Source organism: Mustela erminea, chromosome 5 (genome assembly GCF_009829155.1).
Source record: "Mustela erminea isolate mMusErm1 chromosome 5, mMusErm1.Pri, whole genome shotgun sequence".
Classification (NCBI taxonomy): domain Eukaryota; kingdom Metazoa; phylum Chordata; class Mammalia; order Carnivora; family Mustelidae; genus Mustela; species Mustela erminea.
Genome location: NC_045618.1, coordinates 54610448 through 54637831, shown reverse-complemented (window position 1 = coordinate 54637831; position 27384 = coordinate 54610448). Strand labels below are relative to the sequence as shown.

At 38.5% G+C, this 27384-nt stretch overlaps 1 protein-coding gene across 2 annotated transcripts; it reads right to left on the bottom strand.

The window, feature by feature from the left end:
- Window positions 1-11412: 11412 nt before the first annotated feature.
- Window positions 11413-27044, bottom strand: EMC7 (ER membrane protein complex subunit 7). Of its 2 annotated transcripts, XM_032343180.1 has the most exons (5): window positions 26718-27041; window positions 22569-22688; window positions 17558-17696; window positions 16140-16220; window positions 11413-13475 (listed from the first exon to the last, which is right to left on the bottom strand). In XM_032343180.1, exons 1-5 carry the CDS (start codon window positions 26948-26950, stop codon window positions 13323-13325), a joined length of 726 nt encoding a protein of 241 aa, XP_032199071.1. In that variant the 5' UTR covers window positions 26951-27041; the 3' UTR covers window positions 11413-13322. The 2 variants fall into 2 exon arrangements, with proteins under 2 accessions (XP_032199071.1, XP_032199072.1); XM_032343181.1 differs by lacking the exon at window positions 22569-22688 and having other exon boundaries at window positions 26718-27044.
- Between the last annotated feature and the right edge of the window lie 340 nt (window positions 27045-27384).

Below are 27384 nucleotides of genomic sequence, written 5' to 3'. Positions count from 1 at the left end.
TAGTACCTGACTCAGATCTGGACTTAAGATATATTCATTGCTATTGAGCTCTTTCAGAACTTAGAAAAATGTACACTTACTAAAAATGAGTTTCTATGGACATCTGCAATTCCAATCAGATAGCACAGTATTCCTCCCACTCCATATTTGTATCTCCTGTCTCCAACAGCTGATGAAGTTCTAGAATCTAGGTGAGGTTTGGTGAGGTGAGGTCCAGAGCCAATGACCAACAAAGAATTCTTGAGACATCTTTGGTGTAAAATGGTGGTTTATTAAAGCATGGGGACAGGACCTGTGGGCAAGAAGAGCTGCTGCCCTGATATCCTGAGGAGTGGCTGATTATATACACAGGAGTTGGGTAGGTGAGGACAAAGGGGTTGTTCAGAAGGGCTGTCACGGTAAAGAAGACTGTCAAGATACTGAAGGCCTGGTTATTGTCGAGCCAAAGCTGTTTTTCCCTCTAATGAGGCAATAACATGAAGACAGTTGGGTTTCCTGGTGCAATGTCACATTCCTCCTATCCCACATCTTTGTCAATGATCTTTAGGTTTAGAAGAAATTTAACTTTATTTACATTTCCTTCGGCCTCAGCCTCTTTCAGTTTTATGGAGGGGAGGGCGATGTTAGGGCTTTAGGAACTGAGTTGCTTATCTCTGGAAGTTGGGCTATCAATAAGATAGCTTCTTTGTTGTAAATCACTAGGACATTTGTAAACCAAGGGAGACTCCCGTCTTGCAGGATTGTGATCTCTGCAAGTTAACTATTCGTTTTTCTTTTTAGAGCAGTAGAAGTGCCTGAGGGATGTCACACATGTCACAGAGGTGGGGGGAGAGGGGGTGTAAGGTGCCAGCTTTGTCCTCAGCCAGGCTTCTGCTCCCTCATCACAGTGAGAATCATCATTTACTCATTTGCCCAATTTGCTCCATCCTTCAATAGCTTCAGAATTGTAGCACCCATATCACTGTGAAAAACCAATCTTTTAGCAAAATTCCAAGATTTGTTTACAGTTCTTCCACCTAAAGGTGAAAGGTAGATAGTAAAGTTACTATGGTTCGATAATTGCTTGTGTTAATCTTTTTTTCTTTTTTTCATTTGAAATCAGTTGGATTTGATTCTGTTTGTATTCAGCTTAAGAGTTTTACATTCTTATTTTTTTTTTTTTGGACAAGTAAAATGTTAACATGGTTGTAAAAATCAATACTATACAAAAAGATGTACTCAGAGAAATGTCACTCCATTCCCTACTCTTTTCATCCCATTCCCACCCCCTCCCATAGGTAACAAGTTCTCTGAATTATTGCTTCACTTTTTTTAAAAACAAACTCTTTTAGCCATTTCTTCAAGTATTTGCATCCATATTTTAAAATATCATACATATACTTTCATTTTTATATTTTTTGTTTAAGAAAATATCTACTGACTTACTTGCAAATGTTTTATCAGATAAAGGTCTAGTATCCAAAATGTATAAAGAACTTACCAAACTCAACTCCCATAAAAGAAAAAATCCAGTCAAGAAATGCTCAGAAGATATACAAATGGGGAACAGACACATAAAAAAATGCTCAACATCACTTAGCATCAGGGAAATACAAATAAAATACAAATACAAATACCAATATAAATCAAAACCACAATGAGATACCACCTCACACCAGTGAGAATGGCTAAAATTAACAAGTCAGGAAATGACAGATGCTGGCGAGGATGCGGAGAAAGGGGAACCCTTCCACACTGTTGGTGGGAATGCAAGCTGGTGCAGCCACTCTGGAAAACAGTATGGAGGTTCCTCAAAAAGTTGAAAATAGAGCTACCCTACGACCCAGCAATTGCACTACTAGGTATTTTTCCAAAGGAAACAAACATAGTGATTCGAAGGGGCACCTGTACCCCAACGTTTATTGCAGCAATGTCCACAATAGCTAAACTATGGAAAGAGCCCTGATGTCCATAGACAGATGAATGGATAAAGAAGATGTTGTGTGTACACACACACACACACACACACACACACACACACACACACAGAAATATCACTCAGCCATCAAAAATAACGAAATCTTGCCATTTACAACAATCTGGATGGAACTACAGGGTATTATGCTAAAAGAAATAGGTCAGTCAAAAAAAGACAAATACCAGATGATTTCACTCATATGCAGAATATAAGAAACAAAACAGATAAACTTAAGGGAAGGGAAAAAAAAATAAAATAAGATGAAAATTGAGAGGAAGGCAAACCATAAAAGATGCTGAATTCTAGGAAGCAAACTGAGGGTTGCTGGAGAGGAAGTAGGTGAGGGGATAGAGTAACTGGGTGATGGGTACTAAGGGCACATGATGTAATGGGCACTGGGTATTATAAAAGATTGATGTATCACTAAATTCTACCACTGAAACTAAAAAAAAAAGAAAAAAGAAGAAGAAATAGTGTACCAAACTATACATATGATTATATAAATAAATTTCCCCAGGTTTTTATAATGAAAGAAAAAAAGAAAATATCTGCTGACTTTCTACCTTGAAAAATTAAGATTGGACTCTTCATCCTATTGGCTAATTCCCAAACATCAATCTCTCCAGCATTCTCTTTACAAAGCTGTGCATATACAGGTACAGGGAGGAAGTGATCGCTTTTTGAGTACTTGGTAATAGCAAGGACGTAGATCCTAGAGAAGAATACACATTGTTTGAGTATCTGCAGGCAAAGAGCTGAGGAGACCAAGTAGAACAAGTTCAACAACTCTGGAGACGTTAAGCAATCACAGGCAAGGACTGATACCTAAATATTCATACTAAAACCAAAGAGGGTAAATTATCCTCCCAATGAGCTGTATTGTCCCCATCCCCTTTGATGATTTAATGGGGGAGGGGAACAGGAAGGGGTTACAACCTTAAGTTTATTGTGATTAGGCAAAGCAAGCCAAGGCCTACATCTGTTCACTGGGCTTGACCATCACCCAGAATTGTCTACATTAGTGTGCTTTACGGCAATCTATTTCTCCCAAAAGTCCTAATCTTATTTTATATGGCTTTTGAACAAGCCTCTACCACCAGATGCCCCTAGGATGTCCTTCTGCTCCTATTAAGAGCAGTTCTCCAACGTTTTATTCCCAGTCCTTGGCAATGATTTTTCTAGAGGGAGTTATCTTGCATAAACGCATCTGCAGTGGTTTCCTAGTAAAGGAATGGGCACACTTACCTTCAACAAAGGGAAACTCATACTCAACCCACTTAATCCCCATATCAGTAGCTGGGAGTTGGTGCTTAATTTTAGCAGTCCTACATATACCCAAAGATAGGTTTGTAGTCCAGCCACTTTCAATCAAAATCCATGAAGCTACTGATCATGATATGCTAACTACAGCCGAGTCCTCCTAGTTGTAGGCTACCATAGACTGCAGTGGAAAACAAACCTAAGAAACACCTTTGGACAGGTCCTTTATACCCAGAAGTAGGGCCTAGGCAGGAGAATCTGAAACAAAAAATGATACAAAGTTTTGTTTTATAGTCACTATATTTAATAATATAGTGATGAATAAAATAACACATATTTGCTTGGGAAATAAATAGGCAAATCACAAAAAAATACCAGTAATTCTAAAACCTCTGCTAAATTTCTCAGCATTTATCTGGTAGTCTTCTTTTCTACGTATAGATATACAGGTTTTGAAACTCACGAACTTCCAGAGAGGTTGTGCTAGGAGAGCAGAGGCAAACATATATTTAAAAAATACTAGGTGTTGGGTGGCTCAGTCGATTAAGCATCGGACTCTCGGTTTCCATTCAGGTCAGGATCTCAAGTTTGTGAGATCGGAGCCCCTCATTAGGCTCTGCACTCAGTGAGGAGTCTACCTCTCCCTCTCCCCTTGCCCCTACTCTCTCTCAAATAAAATAAGTCTTTATATATAATAATATATACATAAATATATGTTTGCCTCTGCTTTCTTGGCCTGAAAAGTACATGAAACTAAAGAAATGAAACTGGATTTTTAAAGCTCCTTTTCTGTGTGCAAGGACCCCCTTGGAGGCTTTAAGCCCTCACATCTTTGAGCCTAGTTAAGGATATACTCTTTGAAACTCCAACTTAAAAATTATTCAAAGGAAAGCTTCCTTTCTAAATTCCTAGCATAACCTCTCTGGAAGACCAGAGGATTTAAGTCTCAGAATAGGACAAAATAAAGACCTTGGGCTACTTATTGCCTATAATCAGGATGAATGCCACTAAGTCAATCCTCACCAATTTCTTTCAAGTGTCCCTAAAAGCACTTGGGGTTTTATCTCTAGAGTGAATAGGTTCTACTCAAAATCAGAAACCCTTGTTTCATTTTTACTCATAATCACTTTTTTTTTTTTTGGTTACTCTACTTTTCACTGTAGGCACCTTCTCCAAATGCCCCAAACCTTTGTACCCTCTTTCCTTCACCATCTTCTTAGATCCAAGAACCAGGATGTAGGCAATTTGATTTCTCCTTTGTTTGATTACCCATCTGTTCAGCAAATAATTACTAACCTACATGGGAACCTTGGGACACAGATGAGACTAAGATACTGTCCCTGCTCCCCAAGAACACAGATTAACAGAATGAGGGACAGAACAACTCTAGTACAGAGAATCGGTCCAGAGATGGCTGAGGGCTCTTCTTCCCAAGCATGAAAGTTTCCCTTCCCCAGGCTTCTTTGTTCTTTTTCTGTTGTGCAAAAGGTGAAACTAGCATCTGAACTGCACAGGGTTGCCCTTTATATGACCTAAAGAAGAAGGTAAGTGAAGAATGACAAGATGAATTTGGATTACATCCCACATTCCACTTAGAAGCTCACAGGAGGATGGTCCTTCTTGTCTTTTTTTCCAATTTGATTCCCAGTTCCTGGGGTACATGCCAAGATTATATTCCTTCTAGAAAGGAGTCTTTCCTGGCCTAGATAGAGCCTAATCCCCCTATTCCATAATCCAACCCCTACTGAAGGGGAGAGGTCAGGTAGGAATCAATTAGAGTTGTCAGCAGGATCCTACAAGGACAATTTCAAAATCAAATATGTATAATCACATACATATCTACAAACATACAACTTGTAGTGAGGACAAAAAAGTGCCTCAATTTCAAGGTGGGGGCAGTTAATTCAGAATGAGAGGGCTGAGAACCTACAGGGAGCTAAGAGCCCTCTGGGAGACCTTGAAAAGAGCAGGAACCTCCTTCCTTACCTATCCCTTATCAGCTCTGAAAAGATGAAGGGCAAGAGAAGCCATCTTTAACAGACCTCAGCTGGATCGCATCACTTAAAGATTTGTGATAGGGCCAAAGAGGGGTGGGGAGTAAGGCAGAAGAGAAGGCGAGGCTTGTTTTTTTCCAATTAACATTAGCTCAATATTCTGGGGACTCCAACATTTTTACTAAAGATTCTGGGCTTTGAGGCAATGATTTTCATAGACCACAGTTTGCTCAGAGACTGTCAGTGTAATAAGTCACAGCCAGGTCCCCATGGAACTCCGTACATAGGACTCTCCCTTATGATTTGTCCTGAGAGGTGCAAATGTGTCTGTGGGAAAATAAGGCAAATTCGGGCCTGCAACACCTCCAGGCAGCCTTTGTCTATCTCTCCAGGGGCTCAGACCTTTTCTGGAAGTGCTTTACTACACTGTTCTTTCAGTGCCTTCATAAGCTGACCTCCCTCTCATGTCGGCTCAGGCTGGGAAGCTCCTCACTCATACCCCACTTCTCAGCCTCAGCCTCGTTAATTCCCATATAGTCTTTCATCTTACCTCACTTTCTCAAGGAAGTGGCCCGACCTTTGCCCTCTACTCTCCCATCTAGGTGCCCATGATATAAGCCTTTATAGCACCTTGGATTTTCCTTGGAGTACTTATCAAGGTTTTCATTACACACCTGGGTCTTGATTGATATCTATTTCTCCCGCTAAACTCTAAGCTCTGAAACCAGAGTTCATGCTATTTTGCTCATGATCGTGCCCCCTAATAATCCTGATGAAATAGTATAGATGCTTCACATGCATTCTTTACCAAATAAGTATGTGTACACCCTGACATGGGAAACAGTTGCAAGGCTGTTGGGTTCCTGGGTTTTGTGGGGAGTTTCTTCTGGCATGAGTAGTATCTTTGTGGTTCCTGAGGAGGCGCTTCATTCACCATGGGTCTCTGATCTCTATCTTCATCTAACGATTTGCCCTGGGATCCGAACAATATTTGCTGAAGCTATATGTGGCAGCTACCCCAGAACTACTGTAGAAGATTCCTTCTACCCTTCCTTGAGGATAGGACTGTTGTGTGACCAATGTCTTAGAGTCTAAGCACTTAGGATCCAGAGAGGGAATTCAGAGAAGTAAAAAGTAATCCAATAAAATGAAGTGCCTGCTTAAGCACAGGCAGGAAAAGGACAGAAGAGAGGCTCTTATCTAAGCCCTGGGGACATCTGGAAGATTTCTGTCAAAGGCAATTTCCACACTAAGTCCTGAAGAAGGTATGAGAGAGGTAGACAAAGGAAAGGGACAGAGGTGAGGCAGAGTTGGAATTAATCATTGAAACCCAGACTGGGGGCACCTGGCTGGCTCACCATCAGTAAAGCATGCAGCTCTCTATCTCAGGGTTGAGTTCAAGCCCTAGGTTGGGCCTGGAGCCTACTAACAAAAAAAAAAAAAAGAAAGAAAGAACGAAAAAAGAAAAAAAGTGAAAAAAAGAAAAGGCCCAGATAGACATGAGAGTGCATAAAAAAGCATCCAGAGAACTGCAGAAAAACTCAAGATCTATGCTGGGAAGGAATTACAAGAGGTGAGTCTGGAGGTAATGTGGCCAGGGGGTTTACCTGAAGTCATACTCTCAACCGAGCCACCCAGTGCCCCAATAATTACAAACTTTTATTGAGGACTTATGCATAGGGTTAATGTGAATATTAAATGAGATAATACATGGAAAAGTGCTACTCATGAAGTAGATGTCTCTCCCCACTTTACAGTTGAAGCTTTTGATCTATTTTACACACGATAAATTGAAGTTCAGAAAGGTTAAGTAACTGTTCCAAGGTCATATAATTAGTTAATTAGATCCATTCACTCAAGATAGATGTGGAGGCAACATAGCCAATTTTGTATTGACTGTGGGAAAAGGAGGAACTTTCAGCAAGATGGAGATCATTTTGGTCACTTCTGGAAAAGTAAATTAGGTACTTTTTTTTTTTTTTTTTAAGGAGAGGGAAAGTATGTACAAGCAGGGACAGGTGATGGTGGGGGGAAGAGGGGCAGAGGGAGGGTGAGATTTTCAAGCAGGCTCCATGCCCAGTGCAGAGTCGGACTCAGGGCTCTGTCTCATGACCCTGAGATCATGACCTAAGCCAAAATCAACCGTCAGACACTTAACCAAGGAGCCACCCAGACACCTCAAAAGTGTGTAAATGAGGAAACTTGGGTTCCAGTGACAGAACCTACTAGAATTAGCTTCAGTAGAACACAAACACTACATTTTAAGACAGAACAATGCTCTATGGAACCCGAGGGCAAGAATGCAGGCATCTCAGCAAAAGGTTTGAACAAAGGTACAGGTCTCAAAATTCATCTTCCATTCCAGCTCCTCTCTGTGTATCTGCTCCTTCCCAGATTTTCTCTTTGGAACTTGTTTCCTCTTTTTTTTGTGGTTTGCATGATAGAATATATAGCCATGAACACCTTGCAAGTTTGTATGTTGCCATTTCTCCTCTAGTCCCTCAGTTTAAATTTCTAACTTCCAAGGAACAGCCATCAGCCTAATCTGGGTGAGATGCCCTTCCTGGAAAAATAGCCATGCCCATAAGACCAGGGCCACCTGCCATGAACACAGTTGCTGGGAGAACACTCCTGTGGGGTATACCCACTCCGCAGGGGAGAACCAATCACAAGGAGCAAACTGGATGACAACTGAACAGTTAAGATGCACATTAAAGAAATAGCTTATTGTCAGAGTTTAGTTTTTCCTCTCTCTTCTACACAGCCCAGTATTATTGATGTCTCATTTCCTCCTCCATAAAATATTGATCTTTTTCTTTCCTTTTTTTTTAAAAGATTTATTTATTTGTTTGTTTGACAGAGAGAGAGTGAGCATGCACAAGCAGGGAGAGAGGCAGAGGTAGAGAAAGAAGGAGGCTCCCCGCTGAGCAGGAAGCTGAAGGAGAGGCTCAGATCCCAGGACCTGGGATCATAAGCTGAGCTGGAGGCAGATGCTTAACAGACTGAGCCACCCAGATGCCCCCTGAAAAATATTGATCTTACCATTCTTCACATTCTGGGAATAACATAATTCACTTTTTGGGATAGGAGACTAGCAGATAGGTGTAGATACAGCTATTCTCAGAGATGAGAATAGCCAATTTGGCCAATTTTTTAAGAACTCCAGGAAAAGTAAACCTCATAGTTACTAGCATTTCACAATTTTGTTTACTATGCCAAGAAATTCTTCACAAATGAATTCCTTCTACTACAATTTAAGTCCATCTCCTTTTTCAGACTTCATGGAGGGGTACAAAGCTGATCAGAATTGGTTTTAAAGGGATTAACAGGCATTTGAAAACTCCTCAGCATTCTCTTTACCAAACTGCAAAAATTACAGACCCTTCAATCTTCCTTAATTAGATCTAATTAAAATAAGCACGAGGTTAGTAGAACCATTTGGATAGACAAACATGAGTATTACTCATGTTTACTCAGCTTTTCTCTCAAACTTCTCTGAATGTCCTAGGATAAAACTGGACGCAGGACTTCACCTAGTCAGGACAGATGGTAAGTTAGAGGTTAGGGTGCAGACAGTGAGGGAAGGGATTCAAGAGGCCTTCACAGAATCCACTGCAAGAAGAGCAAGAGAGCCTCTACGGACCTGAAAGGTTATCTGGCAGCCACACTATCCATCACTCTTTGGGGTCACCATGGTCTCTAACAAGAGCATTTGCTATATTCTTTGGGGCTGGTCTCCTTGGGTTTGTAGATTCCACTGTTGATTCTGCTTGCCTGTGGCTCAGGGTTGACATACTGCCTTCTCTGATCCGGTAGCACCCGGGCACCCCTGGATGATTCCATTTCTTACTCTGCATGCCAAATTTTCATAATTAATTCTAAATATTTTCTAACTTTCTAGAGTTATTTAGAAATATGTCTTAAAATGCTCAGATACAGGGGCGCCTAGGTGATTGGATTAAGTGGCTGACTCTTGATTACAGCTCAGGCCATCATCTCAGGGTCCTAGGATTGAGCCCTATGTTGGGCTCACTCAGCTAGAGGTTGCTTAAGGAGGTTTTCTCCCACTTCCTCTGTCCTTCTCCACAGCTTGCACACACGCTCTATCTTGAATAATAAATCTTCTAAAAAATAAAATAAGCTACTCAAATATATGTAGTAGGAGCTCATTAAAAGTGAGTGGAATAAATTGCTTACCTTCATATATATGGAAAACTTGGTATCTAAGAAGGTATACATATGAATCTTCAATTACTAGTTTATTAAATCTTAGTGGAATTAAATGCCCTGTCAAAAGTTTTCTGTTGGAAATGCTATGCACAGCTAGTTTTTTATGGCTCTACCCATTCTTCTTCTTTACTACTTGACTCTCTTAATTTACTCTTCCTTGTTCTCAAACTTGCTTGCCTAGCTGGCTCAATCCCAGAAGACCGTAGCCATTCACTTATTTGTGGAGCATAACAAATAGCATGGAGGACAAGGGGAGATAGAGAGGAGAAGGGAGTTGAGGGAAATTGGAAGGGGAGATGAACCATGAGAGACTATGGACTCTGAAAAACAATCTGAGGGTTTTGAAGGGGAGGGTGGGAGGTTGGAGGAACCAGGTGGTGGGTATTAGAGAGGGTACAGATTGCATGGAGCACTGGGTGTGGTGCAAAAACAATGAATACTGTTACGCTGAAAAGAAATAAAAAATTAAAAAAAAAAAAAAAAAAGAATGGCGTCAGTTCTGGGGCATCTGGGTGACTCAGTGGGTTAAAGCCTCTGCCTTGGGCTCAGGTCATGATCCCAGGGTCCTGGGATCCCGAGCCCCACATCGGGCTCTCTGCTCAGCAGGGAGCCGCCTTCCTCCTCTCTCTGCCTGCCTCTCCGCCTACTTGTGATCTCTGTGTGTCAAATGAATAAATAAAATCTTAAAAAAAAAAACAAAAAAAGAATAGCGTCAGTTCCCCTACACTCCCATAATAAAGTCATATTACAAAGGGAAAAGAGATAAGTTAATGTTTGGTGCTATAGGAGGGGGAATTTCTTTTTTTTTCTAAAATAGCTCTTTTAATATTCCATCTTTGTCTCAAGAATATTAAAATTGTTAATAACTTATAGGCAACATCTGAATTTTGCGAAATCCACCTTCAAGTTCTCCGAATTCAAACTTTTACCAACTGAAATATTCTCACATACCTTACAAATTAAAAAATAACTGGCTCTAAATGATGACAATAATCACACCTAAATGCTCAAAGAGCACAATACAACTAACTCTTATCTCAACATATTCCTTGAACTGAGCTACAGTTCAATTCAAAACTAGTTCAATTCAAACTAGTTCAGTAGTTTCTAATATATTCCTGAGATTACTACTTAGCATTATTTTTGTTGGGTTTAAATTTTAAGAAGGCACATAAATAATTGTAAACATGCAAAAATAAGGCAATATATAACCTGGACAGGAATAAACAGATGAAAATACTTGGTTTAATTTTTTAAGATATTTAATAAAAAATTCTTTTTAATTTGAGCACTTCCTGACAGTTTAAGCAACTATTTAAATGAAAAATCTCTCCTGTATCATTATTGACATTCCTCATGGGGACCTTGAAACCTTTCTAATACTGAAAAGTGTGTTGAATAGTTGCCTCTTCCCTCCTGCCAGAGGAAACGTAAGAGGAAAAATAAGATACTTTAGTACTCTGGAGAGGCTAGGTAATATCCTGAATCTTTTCAAAATGTTAACCAGACTCAGGGTGAGTCCTGAAGTTTTCACTCCTAAAAAAGCGCTTGAAAACTTTGGAGCTATGGACCCTTCCAGGAAGCTACTTAGGACTTCCTGGAAAGAATGGGAAACAAAGATTTAGTTTGCACAAAATCACTACTCAGGTTTAAATTAGTAGATGTGAAAAATTTTAAAACACAAGGCTTATATTAAGAAGGAAATATATATATATGTATATACATATACATATATATGAATCTAAGAAAGGCCCTAAAGAGCAAAACAACACTTTACCTCCAAATGGGGAACACCAGAAAGAATCCAAATTAGTAGAAAAGAAAGAAGAACTTGGTAGTGATATACCCTTCCTACAGGCAGGAAATAATAGGACTGGATTAAAATTCTAGTGGAATAATTTTAGATCTGAAAAAGAATTTATGGGTCTAATCCAAATCCCTCAATTTACAGATGAGGAAACTTGAGGCCCATTTATTTATTCATTTAACAAACATTTATTGTGTGCCTACATGCTCAACGCTGGAAATACAACAATGACAAGACAAGACATGGTTTAAAGAGGGAAAGTGACTTGCCCAAAGTCACAAAGCAGTTAGCAGCTAAATGGGCTCTTTGCACTAAACCCAATATTGCCTAATACAATCATTTCTGCATCTGTAAGCACACTAAGCCTTTGATGAAGGTTCTATGCAAAGATAAGATTTTCATATACAACTGATAATAGTAACATTCTATAATATAAGAGATGTCTAGATTTTATATTCAGATGGTTTTAGAATCTATATAAAATAACCACAAAGTTTCTTTATTAGCACATGAAATGATAACTTCCTTGGAAGTACTTTCTAATTTTTTTGGTCCTTAGGTATTATATGTGCAAATTTTGACAATCCAAATTTTGAAATTTTTCAAGATGATTTCCAGTCATACAACTACGACTCTCACTATATTGTTTCTTTTAAATTGCAACTTTTCATTCAACTAGTATTTTAATATTTTATTTTCAATAAATGACTCTATTTTCAAAGACCTACCTAGTTCTACCATTAACCAATTTACCTATCTTGGTCAATTATAGCTCAACCAGTTTGGTAACCTCAGCATATAATTAACAAACAGAGATATAGTTAATAAAATGTCCTGTATCAGAACTTACATCTTTAAAGAAAACTTACAAGCTTCACTTCAAAATGGACAATGGTACTTACACAAAAGAGAAAATAAGAATCTGAAATCACTTCTTTTGTTATTTCTGGCTGGTTTAATACCCTTAAGAAAGCAGTAGGGGAGTTCTTTAACAAAGAAGAGGGTAAGAGACCTTTACTAGAGAAGTAATAGTATAGTTTCAGAGTTCATTTTTAATTAAAATAAACCAAAATAAAAGGTATGAAATTTTTATAACTTATTGAAATAAAAAGTTTTTTAGATAATCCAGACTGGAAAGTAATGTAATCTATATTCCAACAAGTCTGAGAATGATGGGAAAGATGAGGAGATTTAAAAGCTCCCTGTGCTGTACTACCAACATTACAGCATGGAGCTCCAAGGTTGATTTTCCATCCTTAGTCTCCAGAAGGCTCTCCTATGCTGCACTTCCTTCCCCTGACCATTCATTCCCTCTTATTATTGTGCTTCCTCCCTATATAATAAGCTCTATGAAGGACAGACACTGGACATTATCCATCTCTGAATCCTACTTTGAAGCACAGCACATTACTGGCACTCAGTAATGAATCCCATTGATGGTAACCAAAATTTAAGAACTGGTAACAACAACTCTCATTCATATATCCATACTCTAATAAAACTAACTGTACTAACAAAAATTAAAACTACATCAGGAACATAGGCTTCCATCTCAAACACCAGGGAATGTTAAGTGCAGGGCAGGGCTGACCACTGTGAAAGGTCTGGCTACACAAAAAACCATGGTGCATGCAGCTCTAAAATATCAACCACTTCTTTTTAAATAGGAAAGGTCAATTGCAAGCCTCATATAATGAAAGAAGAAAACTGTCTGGAATAAAAGAAACATTAAGTGAAGAAGAAATGACAAGGTCATTTTTATCTCTGGATTAAGACATTTTAATATACATAATGTATAGTACTTCATATAATTTATTAATGTCATTTTCTATAGGACACTGTAATTAATTCAGTGACATCAATATTGACCTCATACAGACAAAAGATGAAAGCTGGATTTTCTTGTGTACCAAGTACAAAACATGTGCTAAAGAGTTACCACACACGACAGGTGTAAGAGATCAACTTTAAAGATGACTCAAGTTTACAGTAGTTGCTTCACATGGTTTCCCCTCAAGACTTGGATGCCACTCAGTGATCCGTATTTGTGCAAATGCTATCTCCAACTGTCCAACTACCTCCTTTTGCCAGCCCCACTTTTGCCTGTTTTACTGCTGCCGCTGCTAGACTTGCCAGAAGATTTTGAAGAGAAGAGTCTTGTCATGAACTCAGAAACATCAGGCAATTCATGGTTGGAATTCAGCATATTCATCGACTGTTCCATCTCCTGCAAGAGGACAAAGCACAGTAAAAGGAAAGGCATTAGGATCCTTCAAGTCATCTAACAACTAACACTTCCATTAAAGGAGAGAAAGAGAACAAAGAGCAGCTACTGGTCCTCAGCAATGTTCTACCCCACAGCCCTTCAGAAACCATGTTTCATACCTCCTTTATACTACTAACTGGTTAACAAGGATGACATAGGATGTACACTTTCTGACCAACACTGAAGCAAAAATGTCAAATTTGGCAGTAAGACATTCTGAAGTATCATAAAGCATTCTTTGATCATGGCCCTTAATTAATGTCCAATAAATCTTTTTTTTTTTTTTTAAAGATTTTATTTATTTACTTGAGAGAGAGACAGTGAGAGAGAGCATGAACGAGGAGAAGGTCAGAGAGAGAAGCAGACTCCCCATGGAGCTGGGAGTCCGATGCGGGACTCGATCCCGGGACTCCAGGATCATGACCTGAGCCGAAGGCAGTCGTCCAACCAACTGAGCCACCCAGGCGTCCCAATGTCCAATAAATCTTATGTTGGTGTGATTCAGCTTATGTTTTCATAAAGAGTATTTTCTATGATTATATGTGATCATATTCTTGCCACCTTATTTTGTTTTCTGGTTAAAATGCTCTTACTGTTTTAATGTTTTTTTAAACTCGTGCTTTCTTTAGATGCATATAAAAAAGAGTATCAGTCTTTAACTATATACAAAGTTATCAGAAATGTTTGGACAATAAATACATATTTCCAACACTTCATTCCTAAGGCCCTTAGTAGTAAATCTGTGAATGCTATTAAGGCCTGAGGGACCTCAATCGCAGCATCTAGAGCAAGAAACAGAAATGCTACAAACAAATTACTGGCAGGACCTCATAAGGATCTGGCACTTTTATTTTGAGGTTTTGTCCTCTCTCTAATAAGCCAACAATCTATAAAGTACTGCTCCACCTTCAACAATATTTATGTAATATATGTCACACTTGAATTTTACATTAAATTCCAAAGTGAACTTAAAATTGTATTAGTTTACACATGAAAAAAAAAAAAAAAAAACAACAGCAAAAACTGTATTACCTATCATTTAAAGTTGAACACCACTTGGATATTAGCTTAGGCTTTCTCCCTAAAGGTAGAATTTATACACAGGTTTTCAAGGAGAAAGTGCATTTACAGATATACCCAGGAAAAGAAACATTTTAAGCATAAATCAGAAATGTTAACAAGCTCTAATCATAAAAAATTAAATGTATATCGTAAGAGGTCTTGAGACCCTGCAAAAATGTATCACCAACTCTATTTCTGAATCTCCTCAATTCTGAAGCTCTTGAATAAAGACCTTTTTACACTGCTTACTATGTGCAAAGCACTCTGCAAGGAATGAACTTTTGATCCAATGTGACCTCCAACGTTTCCTTCTATTGATACCACAGGGTTAACTGGTTAACAAGGATGACATAGGATGTACACTTTCTGACCAACACTGAAGCAAAAATGTCAAATTTGGCAGTAAGACATTCTGAAGTATCATAAAGCATTCTTTGATCATGAAACTTTTTCTGCTATTCCAGCTTGGAATAAATGCCTTGCCTTCTACAGAACTTAATCATCTACTACCTCAGCAGACATTTTAATTTATTTGATGTGTACCTTATTTTCCCATTTAAAACTCTCTCACACATATACCCACAATCCTCTGATGGCAAGAAGAGTGTTTATAAATCCATTCTATTTCCTACATTTAACTGGATTCTGAGTCTGTTGACAACAGGGATGATATACAACTCATTTTTGTATCCCTAGTATCTATAACATAGATATCAATTAAAAAATGTTCATTCAGCAATGAATAATGTGTCAATACATTAATATATTACATACAATGGAAAAACCTGGAACTGAGGAAACGAGCTTGTTGATGGTTTCCAGACAGAAGAAAAATAAGGGTTTAAAAAGAATTCTGGGGGGTGCCTGGGTGGCTCAGTGGGTTGAAGCCTCTGCCTTCGACTCAGGTCATGATCCCAGGGTCCTGGGATCAAGCCCTGCATCAGGCTCTCTGCTCAGCGGGGAGCCTGCTTCCCTTCCTCTCTCTCTGCCTTCCTCTCTGCCTACTTGCAATCTGTCAATAAAATGAATAAAATCTTTAAAAAGAATTCTGAAGATTTTATGGAAGCCAGTATTTAAAAGAGACAAAGCAGTGGCACTAAATTTGAAGCATCTTACCTGGCAACTGAATTTGTGTGTGTGTGTGTGTGTGTGTGTGTGTGTGTGTGTGTGTATCTGACTACAAAAGCTAAATATATACTCTCAAGAGTTTTATAAAATAAAGGTAAATCATAAAAAACCATCATTTTGCAAACTATATGAATTGGGGTACCATTTGAACTATTTAACAAAAGAGGCACAAAGACACAAAGTCGTACTAAGCAGAGTGTTTAAGCTATATGAAGAGACCCAGGCTTTTATCGGGCAGAACCAACTGCATTTATCTGGTCCAGTGGAAATAAGTAATTAAATGAGAGGAACATGATACTGTGCTAACACAGCCTCTGAATGAATTTGGCTTGGGAATTAAGATAAAGCTGAAAAAACCCAAGCCATTCGGCCACAACAGCTGGTTCAGGCATCAGAATATGGTTCAAAAATCCACAAAGGGGGCAAACATCTTACCCGTCTCATGTCAGGATCACTTGTATTGACCACTTTGGGCAGAAGCACAAATATCAATAATGGAAGAACCATCATCATAACCTATGGAGGAAAAAAAATCCAGAAAGTGTTTTCCCCACTTGACAGAAGAATAAAATCTACACTTAACAATCCATGATGAAATTAAAGATTCAAATGTTATATATAGAATAAAACTACCAGCACCACCTCAATTCTATTGACCCAGCCCTGCTGATATAAGGTTCTCCTCATTGTTTGACTACTGTAGAGTATTAAGAGCCTAATTCATGTAGGTTTGGACCTTACAGACACCTCACTTCGTATATGAGCCACCTATCATTTTGCAGAGTTTACAATTTTATTTAACACAAACAGTATGTTTGTGTTACTCACTTTCCTTAATCTGCAGTCTGGCATTAGGAACAAGGATCCTGATGGCCAATTGGGATCTTTCCAGATGACTCTGTGGTTCTTGCAGAAAATATTATATTGACTCTCTAATTAATATACATCTTCTCAAGACTGCAACATAGTACCAGGTGACTACTACAACAGATCAGTTTTGAAAAATGCCTGCCAAGCTTCTAGCACTAGGTATGTTTCTGCGGAATTTCAGAAATGAGAATATGGAAGCTATTTCTTAATAAGGTTTGGAGTTTTATTGCTGATTTCTCCTATGCACTCTACCCTCCTGGTTCTTTATGTCTGATAGCAGATCAGACTATTTATTTATTTTATTTATTTTACTATTTATTTCTCTCAAAAAATATACATTCCCCAAATATTCCTGTTTGTGATTCAAATAGCTATCAGCAAGGAATATGATCACCATTTAGAATATTTCAAGATAATAATTCAACTTCCAGAAGCAGAAAAAAAACTTAATTTGTTTCTAAAGAATGTATCCTATTAGTGTTTTATTATTACTGGACACCATAACATCAGTTTCATACCAAGTATTTAAATTATCACAGAATAACTTCTCTGTTTACTACACATGTGAAAAAAGGAGAAAAATGCTTACTCAAGCCACCAATAGTAGCGGTTCAATAAATGATGGCACATTCATCAGTGAACTAATAGGCAGGTAGAACGAAGGATGAGACTGCTAACTCCACATTTGACTAACCACATACTCTTATTCCATTCGCATTTTAAAACATTTTATCATAAGTATTTATCCCATTTCTGTTGCACATTTCAGTGTCAAAGCAACCATGCAATTCTCACTACATTATTTCCAATATTATTTCCAAAGCTACTATTTTCCTGAAATCAATAAATCAATAACCTATTCACCATTAACCATTCATCTAACAATCTGACGTCTTTTCTTCCTCACCAGGATTAGACATTTTTGACTACCTAGAATCAAATTAGAGAGTAGTTAAGATACTTAATTATAGCATGATACATACCATCGGGTTCATTAGAAAGTCTGTCCAGCCCCATGATTCCCTTTTAATAAAGTAAGAAGGTGGGCCTGAAGATTTCATTTGGAGAGGATAGGGCAGTCTGACCACTTCTGATGTTTTGATGTAATTCACATATCTTGCTCTGATAAAGCCACATGAGAAAAGCATCAGTAGTTTATTCAAAAACATTACTAGTTAAAAGAACTACTCATAGTTTTTAGCATACCTTTCGCTTTTTCCAAAATGCTTTGGCATCTAAACTCTTGATCTTAAAAATCTTATCTGTATTTCTAAAGCATTTAGCAAAATGTAGAGAAAGAACACTAATCTTGAAATCGGAAGACCTAATTTTGAGCTGTAGCTCTGTCATTATATAGGCCTATGGGATTAGACAAGTTCTCTGTTTATATCAAAAGCTCTTTTAGAAATTCTTCTAGCTCTAATGCTCTTTGATTATATTTAATAATAAATTAATTTTGCTATAAATATACAAAATTGCTGCATATCTCTTTGGTTGTCTGAGATGAATTAATAAACATACCTAATTTTCAAGTCTATTTTGCAAGAAAAATTTATGATTCAAGAAAGTCCTGCAACAGTGCTATAGGTAACACTACATTTTCACCTGAGATGCACTAACTTTAATCAAAACTCTCACCCACTTTCACACATGTTCCAGCTTACTCTTTGAAAACTGCCTCCCCGCTGCTCACTCGTTTGTTTTCAGAACTTCTATTTGACACCTATTCAACCTTTTCATTCTCTACTAGGCATCTTAACTAAATTCTTTCACAGTGTCCATTCCTTTATGTGTACTAGATTCTGGGTAAGTTTTTTCTGATCCATCTTATAGTTCCTCAAACCTCTGTTCAATTGCTTAACACATGCATTGAGTTTTGTATTCCAAAGCCTGTATTTATTGGAGAAGTTCTATTTTGTTCTTTTTTCAAATATCTATGATCTATTTTTGTAGTATCTTACTCTTATGGCAATAAGTCTTTTATTTGGTTTAGCATTTTAAATATAAACTATTTCATAGTTCATATCCAGTAATTCTATTGTCTAAGGTTCTCAGAGGTCTAATTCATCTGCTGACTCAATGTACATTGTTTTCTTGGGTATTTGATAAGTTATGTGCTTTTTTTTACATACGGGCCTGGACAGAGAGTATCTCCTTGCAAAGAGGTTATGCATTTGTCTCTATCACAAGACCAGGAATGTGACCAGGAATGATCTTGTTAATTGCATGTCCTGAAAGTTTCTGGATTATGTGGGAAGTAATAAATTCACACACTAAATTTCAATGAGGGTAGGATGGTGACTATTAAATTTCAGGAGAGATTTTTCCCTCCAAAAATCCAGGCCCAGATTGGGAGCCTGGTCTTTTTGGATTTTAGTGCCAAGGGTCAAAGGGAAAATCAAGTCCTAGATCCAATTCTGGCTCAAAGAAAGCCTAAGACTTACCTCTTACCTACATACTGCTAATAAAATCTAAGCTTCTTCTTTTTCTTTCTTTTTTTTTTTTTTTTTTAAAGTAGGCTCCATGGGCTGAGATCAAGACCTGAGCTAAGATTAAGAGTTGGATGTTTAGCCAACTGAGCCACCCAGATGCCCCAAATCTGAGTATTTGGGTTAGAACATCAAACCCCCAGGAATGAAAGTGGCTTATGGTTTGTCCCCCAGGACTTTTCTTATACATTTAAAAGGAGATGTTTATCATATACCAAGCATGCTTACAAAATACTGGCCAAGAATATTAGGATCTTATTTAAATCCCCCTCTTTCTCTATTCTGTCCCATTCACAATTATTAAAATGAAAAGGGCCTTGTTTTTAATATGCTTCAGGCATCCAATCATCAGGAATGGAACTGAGAATATGAATCCCACTGCTGCAATCAGTCCTTAAATGCTAAAGAAGGAAGTACTCTTTACCCAAAGCAAAAACCTTTATATATAGAAAAATATTTCCACTTGCTTACTTTATTCAAAATTCAGAGCAAAAATACAGAAATATAAATTATAGTTTCTAATAGACAAGCATGCTCCCCCTTTTTTTAAAAGATTTTATTTATTTATCAGAGAGAGCGAGCATGCACACACAAGCAGGCAGAGTGGCAGGCAGAAGCAGAGAGAGAAGCAGGCTCCCGGCTGAGCAAGGAGCCAGATGCAGGACTCGATCCCAGGACTCTGGGATCACACCTGAACTGAAGGCAGCAGCTTAACTGACTGAGCCACCTAGGCATCTCCAAGCATCCCCTTTTAACAACTATCATTTCCCCCAGTATTTAGTGTTTTTGATATTTCTTTAAAAACCTATGAAATGTATACATAATGTACAGTGTAATCTACATACCCACCCATCTCCAAACTTACAATTTTAAAATATATAAAAAGTCATGATAAGTCCGTTGTTTTTTTTTAAGGTTTTTTTTTTTTTTTTTTTTAATATTTTCTTTATTTGACAGAAAGAGAGACAGCGAGAGAGGGAACACAAGCAGGGGGAGTTGGAGAAAGAGAAGCAGGCTTCCCTCCCGCTGAGCAGGGAGCCCAATGCGGGACTCGATCCCAGGATTCTGGGATCATGACCTGAGCTGAAGGCAGACACTTAATGACTGAGACATCCAGGCGTCCCATGGTAAGTCCTTTAAAGTTTAAATTTAACATACTAAGATTTTACCTATATATTTTCTTACAAATCTTCATGCCTCTAAAAAAAGAAGTAAGAAATTTGATACCTAATGTGCTTCAACTACTTTAAAAAAAAATCCACTTATTCTAATCAAATATTTATAAACATATTTACAAGAGATTACCTTCAATTCAAGCTTTACCCTTGCTCTAAACAGCCAACAGCAAGAAATATGATTAGAATTTGGAGAAACTAGGGGCGCCTGGGTGGCTCAGTGGGTTAAGCCTCTGCCTTCAGCTCAGGTCATGATCCCAGGGTCCTAGGATCGAGCCACTCGTTGGGCTCTCTGCTCGGCAGGGAGCCTACTTCCCCCTTCTCTCTGCCTGCCTCTCTGCCTACTTGTGATCTCTGTCTGCTAAATAAATAAATAAAATCTTAAAAAAAAAAAAAAAAGAACTTGGACAAACTAGACTATTCTAAGACAACAATTTTAACTTCAAAAATCAGGGGGGTAATTCGTTTCTAAGTGGCATCATTTTTAGTGGCATCATTATATTAGTTTCATGATAATATCAAGAATGTAAGTTGTAACTGTCTCTGTTCATTACACATGTTAACAAAGGAGAAAGAATGGGCACCTGGGTGGCTCAGTCATTGAGTGTCTGCCTTCAGCTCAGGTCATGATCCCAGGATCCTGGGATTCTGGGATCAACTGGGCTCCCTGCTCAGTGGGGAGCCTGCTTTTCCCTCTCTAGCTCTTGGGTGCTTCTGCTCTCTCTTGTTATCGCTCTCTGTCATAAATAAATAAAATCTTAAAAAAAAAAAAAGAAAAAAAAAAGGAGGAGAAAGAAAACCCTACCTGCCCATCAATAGGCACAGGCATCAATGGACTAATCTGTAGCTAATATAAAGGATGAGACAGCTCTAGGTGAGACTCACTCTATGTGAATTATAATATACTTTTATGACATTCAGTGTCCCAAAACAAAACAAAGCAAAACATAAGGTGAAGAAAGAAGAAAAACATTTTAGGTGTAAACACTATCTCAAATGTAAATATTATGGTACCAACTGAACATATCTCTATCATGTCAGCTCAATCTGGGGTCGCTACAAATCAACCCAAATATTCTCGGCACATACCAAAAAGGTCAGCAATAAAACAGAACCCCAAAATTATTTTTGCCTTTCCAAGACTTACGCTTTATTACTGTAACATGGAGTCATTTTGTGATAGCTCAAAGAGACATTACCACTCGAAATTCTTTCATATTTGTCACCATACCTCAATAAAGCTAGAAAAAAATAAACAAATAAATAAAAATTTATTTATTTATTTATTTATTGGTCAGTTTAGACCAAAGAGAATACTACTAGTATGGGACAATAATAAATAAATTAATTAAATGCTGAATAACAGAAGGAATAACTGTGGACATCTACACAACAGATTCTAACTTCAAATGGATTTGTGGTATTCTATACTCACGGCCTGAATTATTCCCACATTCTTTTCACCTCAACTTCAAAGCATATGCTCATCTACTTAGAAATTATACTGTGCTTTTTTTCTTTTCTCATCATGATCCTCACTTTGAGATAAACTACACAATGTAATCCACTGTTTGCCCCCAAAATACTAAATTTCCACTGCACACTAAATATTTTAGAAAGGAAGAACTACAGAAATTTCCAGATCAATACAACTATTAAGTAGATATTAAGAGGTACTGTCAAAATATCCCAGTGAAAAACAGGTGGCATATAATATTTCTAATTTAGAAAAGTTAAATTATTTCCCACTTTAAATAATCATATTTCCTTTTTTTTTTTTTTTAAGATTTATTTATTTGTCAGAGAGAAAGAGAGAGAGCGCGCACAAGTAGGGGAGCAGCAGGCAGAGGGAGAAGCAGCCTCCCTGCTGAGCAAGGATGAGATGTGGGACTCTCAGGGTCCTGGAACCATACCTTAGTCGAAGACAGAAGCTTAACTAACTGACAATCATTATTTCAATTATAACTTTCACAGGGCTTTTGCTCTCATAGTAGGTAATGAAGAATGAAGTGCCTCCTCATTCTTCAGTAGGTAATGAATGAAGAAGTGCCTCTTCTCTATTATAATATTAGGAGTAAAATAAATTTAAGCCAGAGCAGGAGGAAGTTCAACTTTGCAGTATTACCAATGCTCAATTAAAACAATGTAAGGATATTGGGAGGTTGGGGCAGAGAGGAAAAAATTTTAAAATTAAAGACAATATAAGGATATTTTTATGGAATACCTAGTTTAAATGAGAAACTTTTCAGCCCTAACTATAAATTCTAAAAGGAATATAGGAGGTACTCAGCAGCCTTGCCTTTTGTAAAAACTAAATCAGGTGCCCTTACCTCATTTTTCCTTTTGAAGTGATATCTACTCGGACAGGATCAAACCTGTAAGCTGGAGATATAACTTCCACTACATAAGATCCAGAAGGTATATCATGAACCACAAAACTCCCATCTGTCCTAGAAAAATGAAAATCATATTTAGATACTTCTGATCAACAGCTTGCTTTTTTCTTATGTTCTAAATCACCTGTTAACTCCCAAATCAACCCCCCCATCAAATGACACAGAAATTGACAACAACAAAAGAAGTCCCCAAACTGGCAAGAATTGTCCCCATGCTTCAGCTTCCATAATCACACAGTAAGGGTTCTGGAAAATACACCACAGCACTCCACAGGAGCAGAGAATCCTGACATAGAAAGTACTTCTAGTTCCTTCTGGGGGATAGTTGATAACAGGGGCACAGTTTCAATTCTGAAGCCATGTCTTCATGCAAGAGAAATTATCAATATGCATCATTACTACATTAAGGTTCCAATTTTGCCTGCAACAACTCCTTAATTAAAAATAAATGGCTTCCCCCCCTAGTTTTTGTTTGCATTTTGTTGTCTTTCTTTCTAACAAGAAGGCCATCAAGTACAATTTGTTCCACTTGTTACAAATAGTTCCCATTTACTCTGGTTACTTTTGTTTGGATATACAGAAGTTTAACAGGTTTATGTAGTTAAAACTATCTGCCTTTTCCATACTGATTTTTTTCAAAACCTTCTAGACTTAGAAAACCATCCCATCGAAGGGCTGATAATTTCAGATTCACAGATCAAAATCAATTTGTTTTAATATTGGGAAACTCACATTCTGAGGAAAACGAAGTTTCTGTTTCAGGAAAAAACAAATGATCCTAAAAAGAACTGCTTTATCAGAGAAGTCCCTGGATCATAATACATTACATAATGCTTCTTAAATCATTGGGCTCTTTCGGGGCAACTGGGTGGCTCAGTCGGTTAAGTGTTTCCCTTCAGCTCAGGTCATGATCTCAGGGTCCTGCCATGGAGTCCCAAATCAGGCTCTCTGCTCAGTGCAGAGTCTGCTTGTCCCTCTCACTCTCCCTCTGTGCTTGCTCACTCGCGCGCTCTCTCTCTCTCTCCCCCAAATAAATAAATAAATAAATAAAGTCTTTAAAAAAAAAAATCCTTAGGCTCTTTCACAGCTGAAGGACTAATTTATTCTGCCACACCCACAATATTTACTAAAAGTAAAAGGAAAAGACATTCCTTGCTATTTCAAAGTACAGACTGAACTAAAACAGAACTGAAATGTAAACATCAAGTTAACTTGTTCCTGGGCTAGATACCATTGCTGGGCCTTTGCACCCACTCACCACCCTTCAACTCTTTGTAGACTGAAGGAAGGAAAGAAAATGAGCTTAGCATATTTTTCCCCAGCTCTCTCCCTGAGAGGCCACCTCTGACTTGCTGTGTCAAGGGACAGTGCTCCTCTGAAGGCAGTCCTTTCTTCCCCTCTAGGTCCCAGTAAACTTTACCTCCCCAAATTCCTTCAGGCTTAGAGGTAATAGTAGCCTTGAGGCTGTAAACTCTAGAGTACTGCACAATCTGGTTGTTTCCCTATACCATGACTACAGTGTTTAATCCCTTCATTAGCTTTCCTTGAATTATTCTAATTTGGGTGTCTTCTGCTTCTTGATCAGACCCTCAATGAACCATCTTCAAAATATTTTTCTAGATCCAGAAAAGAATTAAACTAATGATTGAGAAACACAACAGCAGATCTAACTACCCAAAGGAAAAAGCAAATCTATTTTTCACCGTAAGACAAGTATTTGAGAAAGATAACATATAAATTTTATAATGTAATTTTAAAACTTGGTTTTAAAAATGTATTCTGCAATATGTAAGCTTTGTTGGATCCTGACTTGAGAAAATTACATGGAGCATTTTTGAGATAAACGAACTGGGTATTAGATGAATCTGTAGCATTATTACTTATTTTATTAAGTCAATAATGGTATTGTGAGCGTTTAAGCCCTTACCTTTTAGAGACACATAATAATGCTTTTTCAAGGGAGATTATATTTAGGGTGATATTTAAATATTCCAGAAAAAAAAAAAGTGGTACAGAGGAGACATGAAACGGAACAGTAGATTGTGATGGGTACCTAAACATTCATGAAACTATCGTTTATTTTAGTGTATGTCTGCAATTTTCCATAACAAAAAGTTCCCCCCAAAAAGTATAGTGCATAAAATCTACTACTCAAAAAACTGAAAACTACCTAAATGTCCCCAAACAGAAGACTGCTTAAATAAGTTATGCTTTATATATATGGGGGCAGTAAGTGGCATGAAGCACCCTCTGTCAAAACTCCCCTCATTTCTATTAGCCAAGGCCCAAGCCACCTCCAACAAGCCTAACTGTAAGTCAAAAACTCCAAGCTAATTATGCATAACAAGTACAAGACAATTACTATCCCTATTCCAAGAAGTTTCCCACCATAAGCACCTCATATTAATTCTTAGCCTTTCTACAAACAGAAGAACATGAAATGGTGTAAGTAACTGCTCCCAAAATATTAACTGGGGGATTAAAAAAAAAAAAACAGATAACAAAGTACTACATATTGTATTTTACTATTAAAAATTCATTGGAAAAGATACAATAAAATGTTAAGTCTTGTTATCCCTAATTTGTTTACATTTTCTTCAATAAACATATTGCTTATACATTACTTTAAAATAAAAATAATAAGGGCAGCTGGGTGGCTCAGTCGTTAAACGTCTGCCTTCAGCTCAGGTTATGATCCCAGAGTCCTAGAATCAAGACCCACATCAGCCTCTCTGCGGGGAGCCCACTTCTCCCTCACCCACTCCCTCTGCTTATGTTCCCTCTCTCTGTGTATGTCTGTTAAATAAATAAATAAATAAATAAAATCTTCAAAAAACTAAACTAATAAATGCTTTTTAAAAGAATTGAATACTGCAGAAAAGAGAAGCCAAAACATCAATTTATACTATTAATTTACACTATTTACATTATCAATTTACACTAATTAAACCAAGGTTTAATTGAGAGTTTTTTCATTAAAACATCATTACTTGGGGCAAACCCTAAAGAATGCCCTAACGCCAGATTTGTAAATACAAATAGTATTAAAAGACTAACTTCTCATCATTATCTATTAATCTGAGATTCAAATCTCATTCAACAGCACGTGGATAATCTGAATATTTGCAAATCAGATTTAGAAGTAAACGTCCAAACTTAAGATGTATGGGTTGCAAATACCACTTGCTGGTATATAAACCTATCAGAGAAACACTTCCTTTCCTAAATATTTTCTTTCAGTTCATAGTTTCACCTCCCAAGCAGTGCCTGAAAGGCTTAAAACATCACATTTGTGCCTAAACATCTGAAAAGCAGGCGACTGCAAAACTGGAATGCTAATAAATTCACCACGTTCTTTAATATAGGCTGAAATTCCATTTTTGCTAGTAACTAGAAAAGAAAGAAGCATGTAAGCAAATGTGGAGAAACCCCAGTCTCACATAAATGCCACCAAGTGTGATGTTTCAAATCCCTCGATGAATTCAACTGTAAAAAAGAACAACAATCCCACCACCAGGCATTAAAAAAAAAAAAGGTGCTTTGATTAGGGACTTCAGGGCCCATTAATTTGAGAAGCAGCAACATTAGCCTCCCAGTCTATGCCATCTAGAAGTCCTCTGGGTTTTGAGAATTCCCACTTGTTTAGCATCTTTCTACACAACATCAAACTGCCAAAAGACTGAAATGAATGCAAAAAGTGGCCAGATTCTAGAGAGACCAAATGAGATGCAAAGGAAAGAATTCCGCACAAAACAAATAAGGGGTCCACCTATCGCCAGGGCCCGGGGGGGGGGGCGACCCCTACAAGGCAAAAATGGAGTTGAAGATAACGGATCCCACTGCTCCGGCCCTGGGGCAAGCACCTGCCACCCTTATTTCTGAGATACACGGAATGGGGTGATGGGGAAAATAGGGGAAAGCGTCGAGTTGCTTCCCAAGGTCTCCCGGCACAGACTGCTATTGACGCCCACCCTTTCACCCTCCGACAGCGAAGTCATCAGTTCTTGACACTTGGCTCTCCTAGAGGGAATTCCCTTCCGGCTTCCACGCCAACCGCTTTCCCGCTGCCCACAGGATGCTCACTTAAGGAATCCGACATGCTCTTCTCCGTCTACTAGCACTCGGGCGGCCGAGATCCAGTCCTGGGGCTTCACTCCTGGAACAACCGCACGTCCCTCAATCTTGAAGCGATCTCCTGTGCCGACCCCAGTCCCGCCTGATCCATCGGCAGTAGCCCCAGGCAGCTCCGAGCTCTGGGCATCCCCTGAGAGCAACAGAAGAAGGACGGAAAAGAAGCCCCAAACAGCGGCCGCCATGACAGCAGCTCTCAGCGGCCAGGCCGGCAGCCCCGGAAGCCCTCCCAGCCTCCCAGGTGTCGTCGGCGCCGCCGCCGGCCGATGTCGTCATCACAGTGCGCGGGGTCCTGGCGCGAGCGGAGGGCTCAAATCCAAAGGAAGGAGTCTTGAGCCAATCGCCTTGCGAGGCGGAAATGAGGCAAAGCACCGCCGCGAACTCCCGGCGCTCGGGATTGGAAGGCGGTCCGAGGAAAGTGTCAGCTGCCTCTGAGGGGGGCCGCCCACAAAGCGAAAGTGGGGAGGTGTGTGTTGCTGTGGCAGCCCGCCCCGCCCCAGAGTAAAAGACTGTGGACTCAGCGGTGCGGCGTTCTGAAGTTGTGTCTGCGAATGAGGCTGGGACTTTCGGGGAAACGGGTTCAGAAGAGAGCTTTCAGAAAAGTTCTAGAGAAGCGTAT

Bases quoted from the DNA above. Each gene is read 5' to 3' on its own strand.
- EMC7 (XM_032343180.1), bottom strand. From the start codon at position 26,950: ATGGCGGCCGCTGTTTGGGGCTTCTTTTCCGTCCTTCTTCTGTTGCTC. The intron at 22,689-26,717 runs GTGAGCATCCTG...TCATTTTTCTAG, and splicing joins GAGCATGTCGGATTCCTTAA to GACAGATGGGAGTTTTGTGG. The intron at 16,221-17,557 runs GTATGTATCATG...TTTCCTCCATAG, and splicing joins ACTTTCTAATGAACCCGATG to GTTATGATGATGGTTCTTCC.